At 35.6% G+C, this 19,457-nt stretch overlaps 1 protein-coding gene across 1 annotated transcript; it reads left to right on the plus strand.

Moving 5' to 3' along the window:
- The first annotated feature begins 17,153 nt into the window (after nucleotides 1-17,153).
- LOC112772117 (transcription factor bHLH162) lies at nucleotides 17,154-19,195 on the plus strand. The gene is made up of 3 exons (XM_025817004.3): nucleotides 17,154-17,450; nucleotides 17,934-18,302; nucleotides 18,759-19,195. Exons 1-3 carry the CDS (start codon nucleotides 17,316-17,318, stop codon nucleotides 18,861-18,863), a joined length of 609 nt encoding a protein of 202 aa, XP_025672789.1. The 5' UTR covers nucleotides 17,154-17,315; the 3' UTR covers nucleotides 18,864-19,195.
- Nucleotides 19,196-19,457: the final 262 nt, after the last annotated feature.

Here is a 19,457-nt window from a genome sequence, read left to right on the forward strand (position 1 = left end):
AACATCTAGGGATTTCCATAAATATATAATAATCCATACTTTTTTCAGAATTGAAGGCCCAAAACTGGCGTTCAACGCCAGCCTCCTGCCCTATTCTGGCGTCCAACGCCCACAAGGGAGTAGCCAGCATTCCAACGCCCAAGAAGGACCCCCTAGACAGCGTTCAACGCCCTAGAGGCCTTCTAGCACGTGGATCTCAATGAAGCTCAGCTCAAACACTCACCAAGTGGGACCCAAAAGTGGATTTTAGCACTAAAAGACTGTTTTATCCTTTTTATGTAATCCTTAGTCATTAGTTTAGTATTTAAGGGAGAAGATCACATAGCTCTCAATCTCTTCTAGAATATTTCAAATTTTACATTGTATTTTCTATTAGTATGAGTTTCTAAACCTCCTAGGTTGAGGGGAGGAGCGCCGCTGAGTTTTATAGATCAATAAAAATATTACTGTTTCTCTTCGATTCGTGTTTGATTCTCGATTCTAAAATGTATGTTCGTTCTTCATCATTATGAATGCGTTGAACTGGATCAAGGTTATGTCATTCTACATAGGTTCAGAGTGCGTCTTTCATCAGACAATGATGAATTACTAGTTTGATTATACATCTCTTAGACGGCTAATCCACGAATTCGTTGGGGACTTCTCGAAACATCACTTCAGCCGAGGTATGGGGAGATTAGAGTATTTGTGGTAAAGGCTAGAACCCAAAGGCACAATATTCTCTAATCCGAAAGATTCGACCTTTTCTGTGGCGTTTTGAGTAGGATCATTAAGGAGAATGGACTGTAGGAGCTTCACCCTCAATCAGAATGGATCCACACTAACCCTGGGGTTCAGATCTGGAGGAGCATTGGCGACCTCTCAACTGGCGTTGATCACATACAGCCTGTCATAGAAGAAGTCATTCACAGTTGAAGAAGACAGTAAAACCAGAGTTATCCAGAAGAACAAAGCATCTCCAAGCCTTAACCATCTTCTTATCACTGGTTATAATCAAACATTGTAATTCCATCTTATTCCAATTTTATGCGCTTTAAACAATATACCTACTTCTTCTATTCACCTGACTAAGATTTACAAGATAACTATAGGTTGCTTCAAACCACAATCCTCGTGGGATCGACCCTGACTCGCTCAGGTATTACTTGGACGACCAGTGCACTTGCTGGTTTAGTTGTACGAATTGTTGGAATTCGTGCACCACATATTTAAGAACTTAACAAAAATTTTGCAAGCTTCCTCATCCGTCCTAAAAAGAGAAGTCTGTAGGGGAGTGAGAACATCGTTCTCGCTGGTTCTCATTAGAGGGTTTAAGAATTATTATAAGAAGATATTTTAAATAAAACTATTTTCAATCGCAGTGATCGTCAGTTCATTATCCAAATCTAAAACTCATATTTTTCTTATAAAAAAATTTCACACAAAATAACATTCCATACATCTCACCGCTTACTAAGAAATCATTTTACCCAAAACTTACCACTGTTCCAACCAATCATGGTCTCCTGCCAAAATCAAATCAACTCAGCCTTCGACACAAATTCAATCAACTCAGCCTTCGGCACAAATTCAATCAACTCAGCCTCCAGCCCAATTAAAAATAAATCATCCCCAAAACTCAAATCCAAAACAGAATCAATCACAGGCACAAATAATGCAAGAAAAACACAATCAGAGAGCAATTACAACAAGTACAATAAATTAAATAAGAATTAGACAGAAATCATCAGATAGGCAAACCAAAACACTTAAGCACACCCAGACAAAACAAACAAATGCAGTATGATGCATGCCTGTCTTACTAGCCGTGAGCTCATGTGTCGGTTACTTTTCCAGAACCCGACACATCTGGTAGCTAACCCGGATATTATCCTCTCAAAAATCGGTAGGCAGTACACCACCACGATCCCCACCATTGCAAGCAGTACACCACCACGATCTTTGCAAGATTTTCAATTGAAAAACACACACCCGTGGGTGGTAAATAACCGCGATCCCTACAAACATTTTCATTTAAAAACTCGTGGACGGTAAATAACCACGATCCCTACGCATATCGTGACACTGGACAAGCGGTACAGTACCACGATCCTTGCCAGGTCAAAGCTCACATTCAAAACCACAATCCTTTAAAAATCTTGACCCAGAGCAAGTGGGACTAAGCCACAACACTTGCGTACTGCCCAAGTAATTCAAATCTAAATTTTTTTTTCCTTTAAAACCAAAACCACCTCTTTGTAACATTCTCCAGAACCTTCAAAACAATTTCACTTAAAACCAATTCTTCTTTCAAAAGACAAAAAAAAATTATTTATTAGTTAAATTCCTCGACAAGGCCTCTAGATTTTAGGGGAGTGACAACCAATCTCATTTTCTTAAGTTCATTAAAATTTCTTAAAATCATAGCTTCTCAATTTGAATGATCATAATAAAATTTAAACCAAAACCAAATCATTTAAACTAAAATCAAATATTTAAACCAAAATCAAATTATGTAAATCAAAAGTTCTGAACCAATTTCAAAACCAAATCATTCAAAATAAAACCAATTTGACTTTCATTCTTAAATTTAAAACATTTCCAAAGGCTCGAAGATCGTCCCGTTTTGCTAAATCAAGATTATTCGAATTCTTCAATTTTTCCAAAACACCGCAAAATGGAATAATTCATTCAAAAACCAATTTCTTTTTAAATTCACTAAAATTCCTCTAAATGTAATTCCTTAATTAAACTCAAAACATAACTTTTTTCTTAATAATTTGAACTCAAACAAAATTCATTCTTTTCTTAAATAAATCAACATCAAATAAACAATTATTCAATCTAAATTAACCAAAATAAAACTTTTCAAAATTCTCATAAATATTTCGACAGCATCTCCCCTAAAACTCAAATTTTGCCACCCTTTTGGGTCATATCCAAACCATTTCTCAAACCTTTTTCAAATCATTTTCAAATCGTAATTCACTACCAGTAAAATCAAACCAATTTCCAGTAAATCACAATTTAACTTCAACATAATCAACTAAAAATCATAATTCTAGCCACCACAATCAATCAATAATTCAATCAAACAAATGATTATAGTCATCCGAAATAATTCAATTCAATCTATAAGACTTACGAAAATCATAAAAATATATTTTTTTTTGTATTAATATCGACTTGTAACAATTCTTGATAATAAATTGAGTTTAAGAAATAGTCCCTACCTCAATCGCGACTTAACCACATGAAAAAATTCTTTTAAAACCCTTAATTCGCAACAGCGGCGTTAAATCATCCCATCCTCGCAGTAGAAACAGTTCATCAAATATAGGACGCAAGAATCGAAACTCAACTCTGAGATATTAACGTCGCGTAAAACCAATAACTTATAAGAGAATAACAACGGTAAGAGTTTTGGGATAAGAGCGACTTACTGAACTCAGAGAAGAACCAAAGAACAGAGCAGCGGCTTTCGGCAACCACAACACCTTTGCCGATGACCTTCGTCCACAGCAACGGCGGCAGTAGCCCAGGGATGACCATGGCGGTGGCGGAAACAGCTCTCTTCTCTATGGCACAAGCTTCACGTGCTTCTCCCTCTCACGTGTAGTGGCGGGGATGGCATTTTCGGTGGCCAGCATGGCGGCGTGGAGCTCTGGCGACGCAGCAGCAACACAGGCGCAACGACGGTGAGCCTAGCAGCAGCAATAACGGACCTTCGGTGACAGTGGAGGCACGGTGGCGACGCAGGCAGTGACGCCCCCTTTGCCACTCACATGCTCTCTCTCCTCTTCGCGACATCGCCGGCGACGTGTGCGGTGTGTAGATCAGCGACAACTCTTCCCTCTAACAACGACGACAGGACACGAACAGCTTCCCTCTCGAAGGCACAGTGGCGGCGACACTGGCGAGGTGGGCTGGATGGCGCCAGTAGTGCGGATCCTCAAGCACGGCAGTTCGGCGGCAGCTCCACGGAACGGCAACAACGCGCTCCCCTCCTTTCTCTTCTTCCTCCTTTCCCTCTGCTCTCCCCATTTTGTCCTCTCCCTTTCTTTATTTTTTTCGTTTTTGTGTGTATGTTTGCAAGGGAAGAGTGATGGTTGTGAGGGTGGAGAGTGTGTATTAGGGTTAGTGTTATGTGATGAGCGGATAATTTATACACTTTTTGGCATTATTTTTAGTATGTTTTTAGTAGAATCTAGTTACTTTTAGGGATGTTTTCATTAGTTTTTATGTTAAATTCACATTTCTGGACTTTACTATGAGTTTGTGTGTTTTTCTGTGATTTCAGGTATTTTCTGGCTGAAATTGAGGGACTTGAGCAAAAATCAGATTCAGAGGTTGAAGAAGGACTGTTGATATTGTTGGATTCTGACCTCCCTGCACTCAAAGTGGATTTTCTGGAGCTACAGAACTCAAAATGGCGCACTTCCAATTGCGTTGGAAAGTAGACATCCAGAGATTTCCAGAAATGTATAATAATCCATACTTTGCCCAAGTTTAGATGACGCAAACTGGCGTTCAACGCCAGCTCTCTGCCCAACTCTGGCGTCCAGCGCCAGAAACAAGTTGCAAAGTGGAGTTCAACGCCCTAAATGGCACAAAAGGTGGCGTTCAACTCCAAGAAGGACCTCTACACGTGCAACACTCAAGCTCAGCCCAAGCACACACCAAGTGGGCCCCGGAAGTGGATTTATGCATCAATTACTTACTTCTGTAAACCCTAGTAGCTAGTTTATTATAAATAGGACTTTTTACTATTGTATTAGACATCTTTGAATCTTGGAACATCTTTGGACGCCTGGTTCTTAGATCAGAGGGGCTGGCCATTCGGCCATGCCTGGACCTTTCACTTATGTATTTTCAACGGTAGAGTTTCTACACTCCATAGATTAAGGTGTGGAGCTCTGCTGTTCCTCAAAGATTAATGCAAAGTACTACTGTTTTCTATTCAATTCAACTTATTCCACTTCTAAGATACTCATTCGCACTTCAACCTGAATGTGATGAACGTGACAATCATCATCATTCCCTATGAACGCGTGCCTGACAACCACTCCCGTTCTACCTTCGATTGAATGAGTATCTCTTAGATTACTAATACAGGGGACCGAGTCCGAGATATTGGGATCTTCGTGGTATAAGCTAGATTGATGGCGGCATTCATGAGAATCTAGAAAGTCTAAACCTTGTCTGTGGTATTCCGAGTAGGATTCTAGGATTGAATGACTGTGACGAGCTTTAAACTCGCGAGTGTTGGGCGTAGTGACAGACGCAAAAGGATAGTAAATCCTATTCCAGTATGATCGAGAACCTCCAGATGATTAGCCATGCAGTGACAGCGCATCGGACCATTTTCACAGGGAGGAATAGGATGCAACCAACGACAAAGGTGATGCCTCCAGACGATTAGCCGTTCTGTGACAGAGCATTTGGATCATTTTCCCGAGAGAGATCGAAAGTAGCCATTGGCACCGGTGACATCCTTACATAAAGCTAGCCATAGAAAGGAGTAAGATTGATTGGATGAAGATAGCTGGAAAGCAGAGGTTCAGAGGAACGAAAGCATCTCTACACGCTTATCTGAAATTCTAACCAATGAATTACATAAGTATTTCTATCCTTATTTTATTAATTAATTTCAAAAATTCCATTACTATTTTATATCAGCCTGACTGAGATTTACAAGGTGACTATAGCTTGCTTCATACCAACAATCTCCGTGGGATTCGACCCTTACTCACGTAAGGTATTACTTGGACGACCTAGTGCACTTGCTGGTTAGTTGTGCGAAGTTGTGAACCATGGTATTGGCATCATGTTTTTGGCGCCATTGCCAGGGAAAGAAAAAGCAATGAATTTTACATAATCAAAGTGTAATCACAATTTCTGCGCACCAAGTTTTTGGCGCCGTTGCCAGGGATTGTTTGAGTTTGGACAACTGACGGTTCATCCTGTTGCTCAGATTAGGTAATTTTCTTCTTATTTTGTTTTCAAATAGTTTTCAAAAATCTTTCAAAAATTTTTCTTTTGTTTTCGAAAAAAATAAAAATAAAAATGTTTTCAAAAATATATTTTTCTTTAGAATTTTTAAGATTGAATTCTAGTGTTTCATTAAACATGTTGAAGCCTGGCTGGCTGTAAAGCCATATCCAAACTCCTTTGGGATTGGTCTTCAACTAATCACCTCAATGGATGTAAATCCATTCTAAAGCTTGGCTGGCTATTAAGCCATGTCTGACCCCTTGATTGGAGCTTTAGTTTAAAGAGCATAAGATTCCTAGAATTCATATTAAAAAATTTTGGAATCCTTATTTTTCTTTTTCAAATAATTTTCGAAAAAATACAAAAAAAATCATAAAATCATAAAAATCCAAAATATTTTTTTGTGTTCTTGTTTGAGTCATGTGTCATGTTATAAGTTTGGTGTCAATTGCATGTGCATCTTGTATTTTTCGAAAAAAAAAATCAAAAAATCATGCATTCATAGTGTTCTTCATGATCTTCAAGTTGATCTTGGTAAGTCTTCTTGTTTGATCTTTGCATTTGCATGTTTTGTGTCTTTTCTTGTTTTTCATATGCATTCTTGAATTCTTAGTGTCTAAGCATTAAAGGATTCTAAGTTTGGTGTCTTGCATGTTTTCTTTGCATTAAAAATTTTTCAAAAATATGTTCTTGGTGTTCATCTTGACATTCATAGTGTTCTTGGTATTCATCTTGACATTCATAGCATTCTTGCATGCATTCATTGTTTTAATCCATAACTATCATGCATTGCATCATTTTTCTTGTTTTTCTCTCTCATCATAAAAATTCAAAAAATCAAAAAAATATCTTTCCCTTTTTCTCTCATCAAATTCGAAAATTTGGATTGACTTTTTCAAAAATTTTTAAAAATCAAGTTGTTTCTTATGAGTCAAATCAAATTTTCAATTTGAAAATCTTATCTTTTTCAAAAATCAAATCTTTTTCAAATTTCTTAGTTATTTTCGAAAATTCCAAAAATATTTTTCAAAAATCTTTTTCTTATTTTTATATCAAATTTTCGAAAATAACAATAACAATTAATGTTTTGATTCAAAAATTTCAAGTTTGTTACTTGCTTGTTAAGAAAGATTCAAACTTTAAGTTCTAGAATCATATCTTGTGATTTCTTGTGAATCAAGTCATTAATTGTGATTTTAAAAATCAAATCTTTTTCAAAAACTAATTTCTATCATATCTTTTCAAAAAAATATCTTCTTATCTTAACTTTTTCAAAAATTTGATTTCAAAATATCTTTTCTAACTTCCTAACTTCTTATCTTTTCAAAATTTGTTTCAACTAACTAACTAACTTTTTGTTTGTTTCTTATCTTTTTCAAAACTACCTAACTAACTCTCTCTCTCTCTCTCTAATTTTCGAAAATATCTCCCTCTTTTTCAAAAATTCTTTTTAATTAACTAATTATTTTAATTTTTTATTTTTGAAAATTACTAACTTTTTTTCAAAAAAACTATTTTCAAAAATCACTAACACTTTTTTAAAAATAATTTTCGAAAATTCACCTTCTTCCTCATCTCCTTCTATTTATTTATTCATCTACTAACATTTCTTCCTCACATCACTCACAAAATTCGAACCCTCTCTTCTATCTGTGTTCGAATTTTTTTCTTCTTTTCTTCTTCTACTAATAATAAGGAACCTCTTTACTGTGACATAGAGGATTCCTCTTCTTTTCTTTTTCTCTTCTCTTTCTTATGAGCAGGGACAAAGAAAAAGGCATTCTTGTTGAAGCTGATCCAGAACCTGAAAGGACTCTGAAGAGAAAACTAAGAGAAGCTAAATTACAACAATCCAGAGACAAACTTATTGAAAATTTCGAACAAGTAAAGGAGATGGCAGCCGAACCCAACAACAATAATGCAAGGAGGATGCTTGGTGACTTTACTGCACCTAATTCCAATTTACATGGAAGAAGCATCTCCATTCCTACCATTGGAGCAAACAATTTTGAGCTGAAACCTCAGCTAGTTTCTCTGATGCAGCAGAACTGCAAGTTTCATGGACTTCCATCTGAAGATCATTTTTAGTTCTTAACTGAATTCTTACAGATCTGTGATACTGTTAAGACTAATGGAGTAGATCCTGAAGTCTACAGGCTCATGTTTTTCCCTTTTGCTGTAAGAGACAGAGCTAGAATATGGTTGGACTCTCAACCCAAAGACAGCCTGAACTCTTGGGATAAGCTGGTCACAGTTTTCTTAGCCAAGTTCTTTCCTCCTCAAAAGCTGAGCAAGCTTAGAGTGGATGTTCAGACCTTCAAACAGAAAGAAGGAGAATCCCTCTATGAAGCTTGGGAAAGATACAAGCAGCTGACCAAAAAGTGTCCTTCTGACATGCTTTCAGAATGGACCATCCTGGATATATTCTATGATGGTTTATCTGAGCTATCAAAGATGTCATTGGATACTTCTGCAGGTGGATCCATTTACCTAAAGAAAACGCCTACAGAAGCTCAAGAACTCATTGATATGGTTGCTAATAATCAGTTCATGTACACTTCTGAGAGGAATCCTGTGAGTAATGGGACGCCTATAAAGAAGGGAGTTCTTGAAATTGATACTCTGAATGCCATATTGGCTCAGAATAAAATATTGACTCAGCAAGTCAATATGATTTCTCAAAGTCTGAATGGAATGCAAGGTGCATCCAACAGTACTCAAGAGGCATCTTCTGAAGAAGAAGCTTATGATCCTGAAAACCCTGCAATAGCAGAGGTAAATTATATGGGTGAACCTTATGGAAACACCTATAACCCATCATGGAGAAATCATCCAAATTTCTCATGGAAGGATCAACAAAAGCCTCAACAAGGCTTTAATAATGGTGGAAGAAATAGGTTTAGCAATAGCAAGCCTTTTCCATCATCCACTCAGCAACAGACAGAGAATTCTGAGCAGAATCTATCTAGCTTAGCAAACTTAGTCTCTGATCTATCTAAGGCCACTGTGAGTTTCATGAATGAAACAAGGTCTTCCATTAGAAATTTGGAAGCACAAGTAGGCCAGCTGAGTAAAAGGATCACTGAAATCCCTCCTAGTACTCTCCCAAGCAATACAGAAGAGAATCCAAAAGGAGAGTGCAAGGCCATTGATATAACCAAAATGGCCGAACCCAAAGAGGGAGAGGAGGACGTGAATCCCAAGGAGGAAGACCTCCTGGGACGTCCAGTGATCAATAAGGAGTTTCCCTCTGAGGAACCAAAGGAATCTGAGACTCATCTAGAGACCATAGAGATTCCATTGAACCTCCTTATGCCATTCATGAGCTCTGATGAGTATTCCTCTTCTGAAGAGAATGAGGATGTTACTGAAGAGCAAGCTGCCAAGTTTCTTGGTGCAATCATGAAGCTGAATGCCAAATTATTTGGTATTGAGACGTGGGAAGATGAACCTCCCTTGTTCACCAATGAACTAAGTGATCTGGATCAACTGACATTGCCTCAGAAGAGACAGGATCCTGGAAAGTTCATAATACCTTGTACCATAGGCACCATGATCTTTAAGGCTCTGTGTGACCTTGGTTCAGGAATAAACCTCATGCCCCTCTCTGTAATAGAGAAACTGGGAATCTATGGGGTGCAAGCTGCTAAAATCTCATTAGAGATGGCAGATAATTCAAGAAAACAGGCTTATGGACAAGTAGAGGACGTGTTAGTAAAGGTTGAAGGCCTTTACATCCTTGCTGATTTCATAGTCTTGGATACTGGAAAGGAAGAGGATGAATCCATCATCCTAGGAAGACCTTTCCTAGCCACAGCAAGAGCTGTGATTGATGTGGATAGAGAAGAATTGATCCTTCAATTAAATAAGGGCAACCTTGTGTTTACAACTCAAGGATCTCTCTCTGCATCCATGGAGAGGAAGCAGAAAAAGCTTCTCTCAAAGCAGAGTCAACCAAAGCCCCCACAGTCAAACTCTAAGTTTGGTGTTGGGAGGCCACAACCAAACTCTAAGTTTGGTGTTGAACTCCCATATCTAAACTCTAAGTTTGGTGTTGGAGAGACTCAACAAAGCTCTGACATCTGTGAGGCTCCATGAGAGCCCACTGTCAAGCTATTGACATTAAAGAAGCGCTTGTTGGAAGGCAACCCAATTTTTATTTATCTAACTATATTTCTCTTAGTTATATGTCTTTATAGGTTCATGATCATGTGGAGTCACAAAATAAATATAAAAATTGAAAACGGAATCAAAAACAGCAGAAGAAAAATCACACCCTGGAGGAAGCATCTGCCTGGCGTTCAACGCCAGAACAGAGCATGGTTCCGGCGCTGAACGCCCAAAATGGGCAGTATCTGGGCGCTGAACGCCCAAAATGGGTATCATCTGGGCGCTGAACGCCAGAATTGCACCCTGGAGAGAAGCTGGCGCTGGACGCCCAGAACAAGCATGGTTCTGGCGTTCAACGCCAGAAATGGGAAACAAATAGGCGTTGAACGCCCAAAATGAGCACCAACCTGGCGCTGAATGCCTAGAGTTGTGTGCAAGGGCATTCTGCATGCCTAAATTGGTGCAGGGATGTAAATGCCTTGACACCTCAAGATCTGTGGACCTCACAGGATCATCTCAGGATCTGTAGACCCCACAGGATCCCCACCTTCCTTCCTCATAATCCTAGTTTTTTTTTCCACATCTTCTTCTTTATCTATTCCTTCTTCTTTTGCTCGAGGGCGAGCAACATTCTAAGTTTGGTGTGGTAAAACAATTATGTAAAGGATCTATAGCTCAGTGGTAGAACATGTGGCTGCAAATCAAGAGATCCCTGAGATATCTCAGGGGATGCACTTCCCTCCATATAGTTATTGGAAGCAACTGAGGATAGAAATATCAAAAATCACTAGGGATCAAGCAACAAAGACAAGGAAGAAACATAGAAGCGCTCAAGGACATCATTGGTTCCTCAAGAAGGAAACGCCACCATCACTAAGGTGGACTCATTCCTTGTTCTTACTTTCTCTGTTTTTCGTTTTCTCTATGTTAAGTGCTTATCTATGTTTGTGTCTTCATTACATGATCATTAGTAGTTAGTAACTTTGTCTTAAAGTTATGAATGTCCTATGAATCCATCACCTCTCTTAAATGAAAAATGTTTTAATTCAAAAGAACAAGAAGTACATGAGTTTTGAATTTATCCTTGAACTTAGCTTAATTATATTGATGTGGTGACAATGCTTCTTGTTTTCTGAATGCATGCTTGAACATTGCATATGTCTTTTGAAGTTGTTGTTTAAGAATGTTAAATCTGTTGGCTCTTGAAAGAATGATGACAAGGAGACATGTTATTTGATAATCTGAAAAATCATAAAAATGATTCTTGAAGCAAGAAAAAGCAGCAAAGAACAAAGCTTGCAGAAAAAAAAAGAAAAAAATAGGCGGAAAAAAAAATTTAGAAAAAGAAAAAGCAAGCAGAAAAAGCCAAAGCTCTTAAAACCAAGAGGCAAGAGCAAAAAGCCAGTAACTCTTAAAACCAAAAGGCAAGGGTAAATAAAAAGGATCCCATGGCTTTGAGCATCAGTGGATAGGAGGGCCTAAAGGAATAAAATCCTGGTCTAAGCGGCTAAACCAAGCTGTCCCTAACCATGTGCTTGTGGCGTGTAGGTGTCAAGTGAAAACTTGAGACTGGGCGGTTAAAGTCAAGGTCCAAAGCAAAAAAAGAGTGTGCTTAAGAACACTGGACACCTCTAATTAGAGACTTTGGCAAAGCTGAGTCACAATCTGAAAAGCTTCACCCAATTATGTGTCTGTGGCATTTATGTATCCGGTGGTAATATTGGAAAACAAAGTGCTTAGGGCCACGGCCAAGACTCATAAAATAGCTGTGTTCAAGAATCATCATACTGAACTAGGAGAATCAAAAACACTATCTGAACTCTGAGTTCCTATAGATACCAATCATTCTGAACCTCAATGGATAAAGTGAGATGCCAAAACTATTCAAGAGGCAAAAAGCTACAAGTCCCGCTCATCTGATTGAAGCTATGTTTCATTGATAGTTTGGAATTTATAGTATATTCTCTTCTTTTTATCCTATTTGATTTTCAGTTGCTTGGGGACAAGCAACAAATTAAGTTTGGTGTTGTGATGAGCGGATAATTTATACGCTTTTTGGCATTATTTTTAGTATGTTTTTAGTAGAATCTAGTTACTTTTAGGGATGTTTTCATTAGTTTTTGTGTTAAATTCACATTTCTGGACTTTACTATGAGTTTGTATGTTTTTCTATGATTTCAGGTATTTTCTGGCTGAAATTGAGGGACTTGAGCAAAAATCAGATTCAGAGGTTGAAGAAGGACTGCTGATGCTGTTGGATTCTGACCTCCCTGCACTCAAAGTGGATTTTCTGGAGCTACAGAACTCAAAATGGCGCGATTCCAATTGCGTTGGAAAGTAGACATCCAGGGCTTTCCAGCAATGTATAATAGTTCATACTTTGCCCAAGTTTAGATGACGCAAACTGGCGTTCAACACCAGCTCTCTGCCCAACTCTAGCGTCCAGCGCCAGAAACAAGTTGCAAAGTGGAGTTCAACGCCCTAAATGGCACAAAAGGTGGCGTTCAACTCCAAGAAGGACTTCTACACGTGCAACACTCAAGCTCAGCCCAAGCACACACCAAGTGGGCCCCGGAAGTGGATTTATGCATCAATTACTTACTTCTGTAAACCCTAGTAGCTAGTTTATTATAAATAGGACCTTTTACTATTGTATTAGACATCTTTGAATCTTGGAACATCTTTGGATGCCTGGTTCTTAGATCAGAGGGGCTGGCCATTCGGCCATGCCTGGACCTTTCACTTATGTATTTTCAACGGTAGAGTTTCTACACTCCATAGATTAAGGTGTGGAGCTCTGCTGTTCCTCAAAGATTAATGCAAAGTACTACTGTTTTCTATTCAATTCAACTTATTCCACTTCTAAGATACTCATTCGCACTTCAACCTGAATGTGAAGAACGTGACAATCATCATCATTCCCTATGAACGCGTGCCTGACAACCACTCCCGTTCTACCTTCGATTGAATGAGTATCTCTTAGATTACTAATACAGGGGACCGAGTCCGAGATATTGGGATCTTCGTGGTATAAGCTAGATTGATGGCGGCATTCATGAGAATTCGGAAAGTCTAAACCTTGTCCGTGGTATTCCGAGTAGGATTCTGGGATTGAATGACTGTGACGAGCTTCAAACTCGCGAGTGCTGGGCGTAGTGACAGACGCAAAAGGATAGTAAATCCTATTCCAGTATGATCGAGAACCTCCAGATGATTAGCCATGCAGTGACAGCGCATCGGACCATTTTCACAGGGAGGAATAGGATGCAACCAACGACAAAGGTGATGCCTCCAGACGATTAGCCATTCTGTGACAGAGCATTTGGATCATTTTCCCGAGAGAGATCGAAAGTAGCCATTGGCACCGGTGACATCCTTACATAAAGCTAGCCATAGAAAGGAGTAAGATTGATTGGATGAAGATAGCAGGAAAGCAGAGGTTCAGAGGAACGAAAGCATCTCTACACGCTTATCTGAAATTCTAACCAATGAATTACATAAGTATTTCTATCCTTATTTTATTAATTAATTTCGAAAACCCCATTACTATTTTATATCTGCCTGACTGAGATTTACAAGGTGACTATAGCTTGCTTCATACCAACAATCTCCGTGGGATTCGACCCTTACTCACGTAAGGTATTACTTGGACGACCCAGTGCACTTGCTGGTTAGTTGTGCGAAGTTGTGAACCATGGTATTGGCATCATGTTTTTGGCGCCATTGCCAGGGAAAGAAAGAGCAATGAATTTTACATAATCAAAGTGTAATCACAATTTCTGCGCACCATTATGTTAGGATAAAATTAGGGTTGGGGTAGTTTAATAATTTTAATAAAATTAGGGTTAATAGAGTAGTTGAAAACCAAATTTAATCAAACAATAACTATATATAAAAATATCATTTATTCATCAACTTGAAATTTATTTTCAAATAGTATTCTAATTCAATAATTAGAGATAATCAAATTAATTTCTTTTAAATTATAAAATAAAATTAAAAATCTAATTATTCAAATTAAAACATATAAAATAGGGCTCCACATGGATCGGATAATATCCGCAGTAATTATCCGCATCCAATCCAAATTTTACGGATATTATCTGATCCGCAGAACCATCGGATCGGATCAGATCTGATCCGCACTATGGTAGGATCGGATTGCGGATTTGGCAGTGATATCCGCAGATCTACATATCTGCATGCCTCATATAAAAAGCATAGTTTAAGAAAGTAAACCCTAATGTGATATGAATTTTAGTATGTTGTTTTATGAATTTTATAATATATTGTTTTTAATTTTTTTATATTGTACTTTCACTTAGAATAATTAAACTTAGATATTGTGTTATTATTTTTCTTTTGTTATTCAAGAGAACTTTTATTGATAATATTTTAGGAGTAAATAAGCTTAAACAGGTGAAAAAATATATTTTCTAGAACCAAAAAGGGACTTAAAACAATTTTCTTTGAATTATGTGGATATACCTAATATCCGATCCGCAAGTATGCGAATCGGATCGAATCCAACTTGAAAAAAGCGGATATTGTATTCGATTCGACCCGATGAGTGCAGTACGAATAAAATAGAAGTATAGGCTATATCCGATCCGATCCAATCCATGTGCAACCCTAATATAAAATCTTCATTATTTTTAAATCACTAAAGTTTTAAATTAATGATAAAAAAATATTCAATTAATATAAAAATCTCTAAAAATATATTCTCAAATAAATAAAATAAATTATAAATAATCTATTATATAATTTTCAGAAATCTTGCACCTTACATATTAACCTAATGTATGTACAAATTAAACTAACAAATAATAAATACAAATTAAAAAATAAATATTTAACTTAATTACTCAAATACAAAATAAAAATAGACAAATATGATGGTAGAACAGGCCATGACAACGAATGGCAAAGATTATGGAATTACAGACAAAGGGAGAAGGTGGAGGAGAATGGGAGGTGTTAAAGTTTTGGAAAAAAAAATATAAAAAAAGAGAGACACAATAATGAACCTAAGAATGGAGGGGGAGGGGACAATCACGCACAACAGGTGTGGTAGCGGAAGTCAAACACGCCAGTGGCAGCAACAACGTTTTCATAGACAGTGGTAGCGACAATGGTGACAGTAGAATTTTTTGCTGGTGAAAATGAAGGATGGTAGTGAGAGAAGAGAGAAGAGAGAAGAGAGAGAGGTGCAGAAATGAGAGGAAAGGATTTTAAATTTAGGTCAAATTTACTGTAAGATATTTTGACAAAAAATTTGACGACAAAAATTACACTAAATTAATTAAAATTTGTGTTATAGTTATGGTCGAAATTTTAGACGAAATTACCAATATGATAGTACAGTTAATTGTTCAATAAAATTATCACACTAATTATCATAAAAATTGTCAGTAAAAGACACTACAAAATCCAATATTTTTCAGTATATTTCTTATAATATTATTTTTTTAATTAATAAGATATATTTTAGTGCTTTTTTCGATTTCAGTATTTATATTTATTTAAAATTAAATAAAATGATATAATACTAACACATAATTCAATTCTATATACCTTAAACTAAAAATAATTCAAAAATCTAATATAATCTCTGTTTTATAAATTTATTTTTAATTTCTATCTCTCAATCTCAATCTTCTTTTCAAATGCATCTTAAAAATAATTCTTCCATTGTTTGTCCTCTTAGCTTCATCTGACCACAGAAAGAAAATCACCAGCTTCCTTGTTACGTTTATTGCTGAGATCATTCAAATCAGAAGTAATTAAATATTTAAATAAGAATATATTATTAATATAATATGAAAATAATGATATTGACTTTGTTTTCATTTTAAGGGTGTTACGTAGCTGATTGGTTAATTTTGTTAGGGAATGACATACTCACGTACCTAATTCCAAATAGTTCAAAGGCTATATATATATATAGAGTACTCATAATTTAGAAAAAGAGTATTCTTAACCATATATATATATATATATTCTTAACCAGTTTCCAAAGAATTTTTAGTATGAAAATTTGATTCTTAACAAATTTTAATTATTAAAATAATCTCTAATTTTTTTTATATATCAATTTTAATGTCAAATTTTAATAAAAGGTTAGATTTTTTGTTATTAAAAAAAAAAACATAATAGTGTCTAATTAAAATTTTTAAAAATTTTTATATGAGTCCATCTATATGGAGGAATAAGTTAATGCGATGACTAATTTGTCTAATAAAATAAAAGTTTGAGAATTAATTTAGTAATTAAAATTTATTAAAAACTAAAATATTTAATTAAAATTTTATTAGGGATTGATTTAGAGTAGTACTGTAGGTATTATCAATTATGCTGTATAAATACAAAAAAAAAAATCACCAAAACAGCTAGTTATATAAAATGCATATCAAAATAAAAATATATTAAAAATATATAAAACAATATCACTCATTATATATATATATATATATATATATATATATTTCTGGCATTCTTATATCTCTACTTTAACAATTTAAACTATGGGATAAATATTTCAAGACAAATTATACATAAATGTTTGCATTTGATAATAATACTAGTCTTTTATTTTTATGTTTTGAAGTAAAATATATAAATTCACAATATATCATAATTAGTGACAATAATTATTTGTGTGAATTCATCGTTTAATTGGCCGAAAAATTAGAAAATTAAAGACGAAGACAAATTTTATTCCATTGATGATTACGAATTCCAACTAATGCAAGTTACTCATCCATCTAAAGAGGAATGTATGGTGATGAAGAGAAAATGAAAGAATAAGCACATGCTAGCTAGTGGGAAAATAATAAAATATCCATAGAATCGGCGTCTTCACTTCTCAATTTCGATCGTGTTCCTTTCGCTGTCCCTACAAATTAAATATAAATATAATATATGATTGAACCACTCGTTTCTATTTTAAGGGTCTTATGGAACGGCACGTATCGTATATATATAGGAAAAGGAAAATCCATAACCCCATTAATTTCAATTGCGGCCTATCTATACAAAAAATGAACTTTGCTACTTCGTCATGCTCCCGTCTCATCACTATTCTGTATCCGAAAGCTTTAAGTATTATTGTATGAGTAATAATTGAGAATCAAGATCCTCCTAATTATATAAGGTACTATAAATATTAAGGGTAAACACATATTATATACCCACAAATAATTAATTAATAAAGGAGTTTATTATTCAATATGGCTCATCAGCAGAGAGGTCAAGCTTCTTCTTCAACCAAAATGGAAAGGAAGATCATAGAGAGAAACAGAAGAGAACAAATGAAGAACCTTTGTTTCAAGCTCAATTCTCTTCTCCCTAACTTCAACCCCAAGGTCAGTGATCGTATTCTTCCTTCGCTCCGATCTGCTTACCTATCCAATCCTTGTATGAATTCCTTACGCTATGACCTAGAAATGTTTTTTTTAGAGAATGATAATATTATTTATGCATTTACAAAATTAGATGTGTTCATATATATATACGCTTCTGACAAAATTTAAGGATGAAGAACTAAATTTGGATGTTAAAAGAGGACTACTACTAAAGCTTCAAAGAGGATGAGTTTTAATGTTGATGCCCATTTACATTTGATGATGATATACATAACCTAATTTGATTCTATTACATACATATGATGCTACTTAACTTCTCATTTAATATGATAAGAGTTCAATTAGAGAATCAAATCTTTTCATCCAATACTAGCTAAATGTTGTGAAATTATTTTTTATTTTAAACCCTAGATCTCAAATCTTCAACAAAAAAAAAAATTAAGAAAAATTAGTTTACATAAAAAAATTCTACTAATGATGCAGCAAACATTGCCACCACGTGTTGACCAAATAGATGAGGCCATCATCTACATCAAAACCCTAGAATCAAGGGTTGAGATTGCTAAGGAGAAGAAAGAAAGCTTATTAAACAAGGGAATGAAGAAGAGACCTCATGATTTAGCAGGTAGCAGTGCCTTTGATGATGAGACTCAAGGAACAAGCCTAAAACCCCCAACTATTGAGATTCATGAACGTGGTTCCATGTTAGAGATAGTTCTTATGATTTCTGGCTTTGATAACCAATTCATCTTCAGTGAAATTATTCGCATATTGCATGAAGAGAATATTGAGGTCCTTAGTGCAATTTCTTCTCGCGCTGGAGATTCAATGATTCATGTTGTGCACGCAGAGGTATGTTTTTCTTTAGTTATGCTTGTAATCCCTAGCTTTGCTTGTTAATTAACATTTATTCATTAATTTATTGTAACAATTAATGAATATTAAATAAAGTAAATTCTAACCGTATTTTTAATCTTTTTAGCATTACCATATATATTATTGTATCTCTCCTACTAGTTTAAATTCTGAAGACAAATGATTCTATTATATGGTATCAAAACTTAAAAACATTAAATATGTATCATTCAACATATATTTTAATTTAACAATTTAAATTTTTGAGATAAGTAATTTTGATAAAACTAAAAGTTTTGAAAAATTTTACAATACAAACTTTTTACTTCCTTATTTTAAAAATCTTAATAAGTGTTCTAAGATCTGTGGACGATTAACAAAATTCAAATGATAATTTGACTATATAATATAACCATCTTAGTTTCTTAACTTGTTTCTTATGGCCTTGTGTAGAATCATCTCTATCAATTAGGAGCAACGAAAGAAATAAGTGAGAGATTAAAAAGGTTTGTGGACGCACATTGTTTGCAGGACATTCAAGGGGCACAGGGGCCATAAATCAGTTAATTGAACTAATTTTATGTTTCTTCTTTCTTGTGTTTATTTTCTGCAGTTATTTTAATGTAATTAGTTTTAGCTAATTAATTATTTTCAGTTGTGGATTCACTTCTTTCAAATCTTGTATATTAGGATTTTATTTAGGGATAAGTATTGTTTTGGTCCTTAAAGTTTAGGGTCAAAATCAAATTCGTCCCCAATGTTATTTTTTATTTAAAATCGTTCCAAACGTTTTATTTAATATTAAAATCGTCTTTCTTAATAAAATTTTTAATTTTATTACTAAATTACTTCTATCTTAATAAAAAAATTATAAAACAAAAAAGAAATAATGCGGGGGAGAAAATGGAAAAGGAGAAAGGAGGCGAGGGGAGAAAGGAAAAAGAGAAGGAAAGGAGGGGGAGGGGAGGAGAAGATGAGGGAAAAGAAGAGGGGGAAGGGGAACGGTGCCGGTGAAACTTGGAGCCGCTGTTGGGAATCAGAACTAGAGGGAGAGAAGGGACACAAGCCAGGGAGTCGCGCTCCGCCACTGCCGCCCCTACTACCAATCTCGCCGCCACTTTGCGTCTTCGCTATTGCACGTCGCCGATTCGG

Source organism: Arachis hypogaea, chromosome 18 (genome assembly GCF_003086295.3).
Source record: "Arachis hypogaea cultivar Tifrunner chromosome 18, arahy.Tifrunner.gnm2.J5K5, whole genome shotgun sequence".
In the NCBI taxonomy this organism is placed as follows: Eukaryota; Viridiplantae; Streptophyta; class Magnoliopsida; order Fabales; family Fabaceae; genus Arachis; species Arachis hypogaea.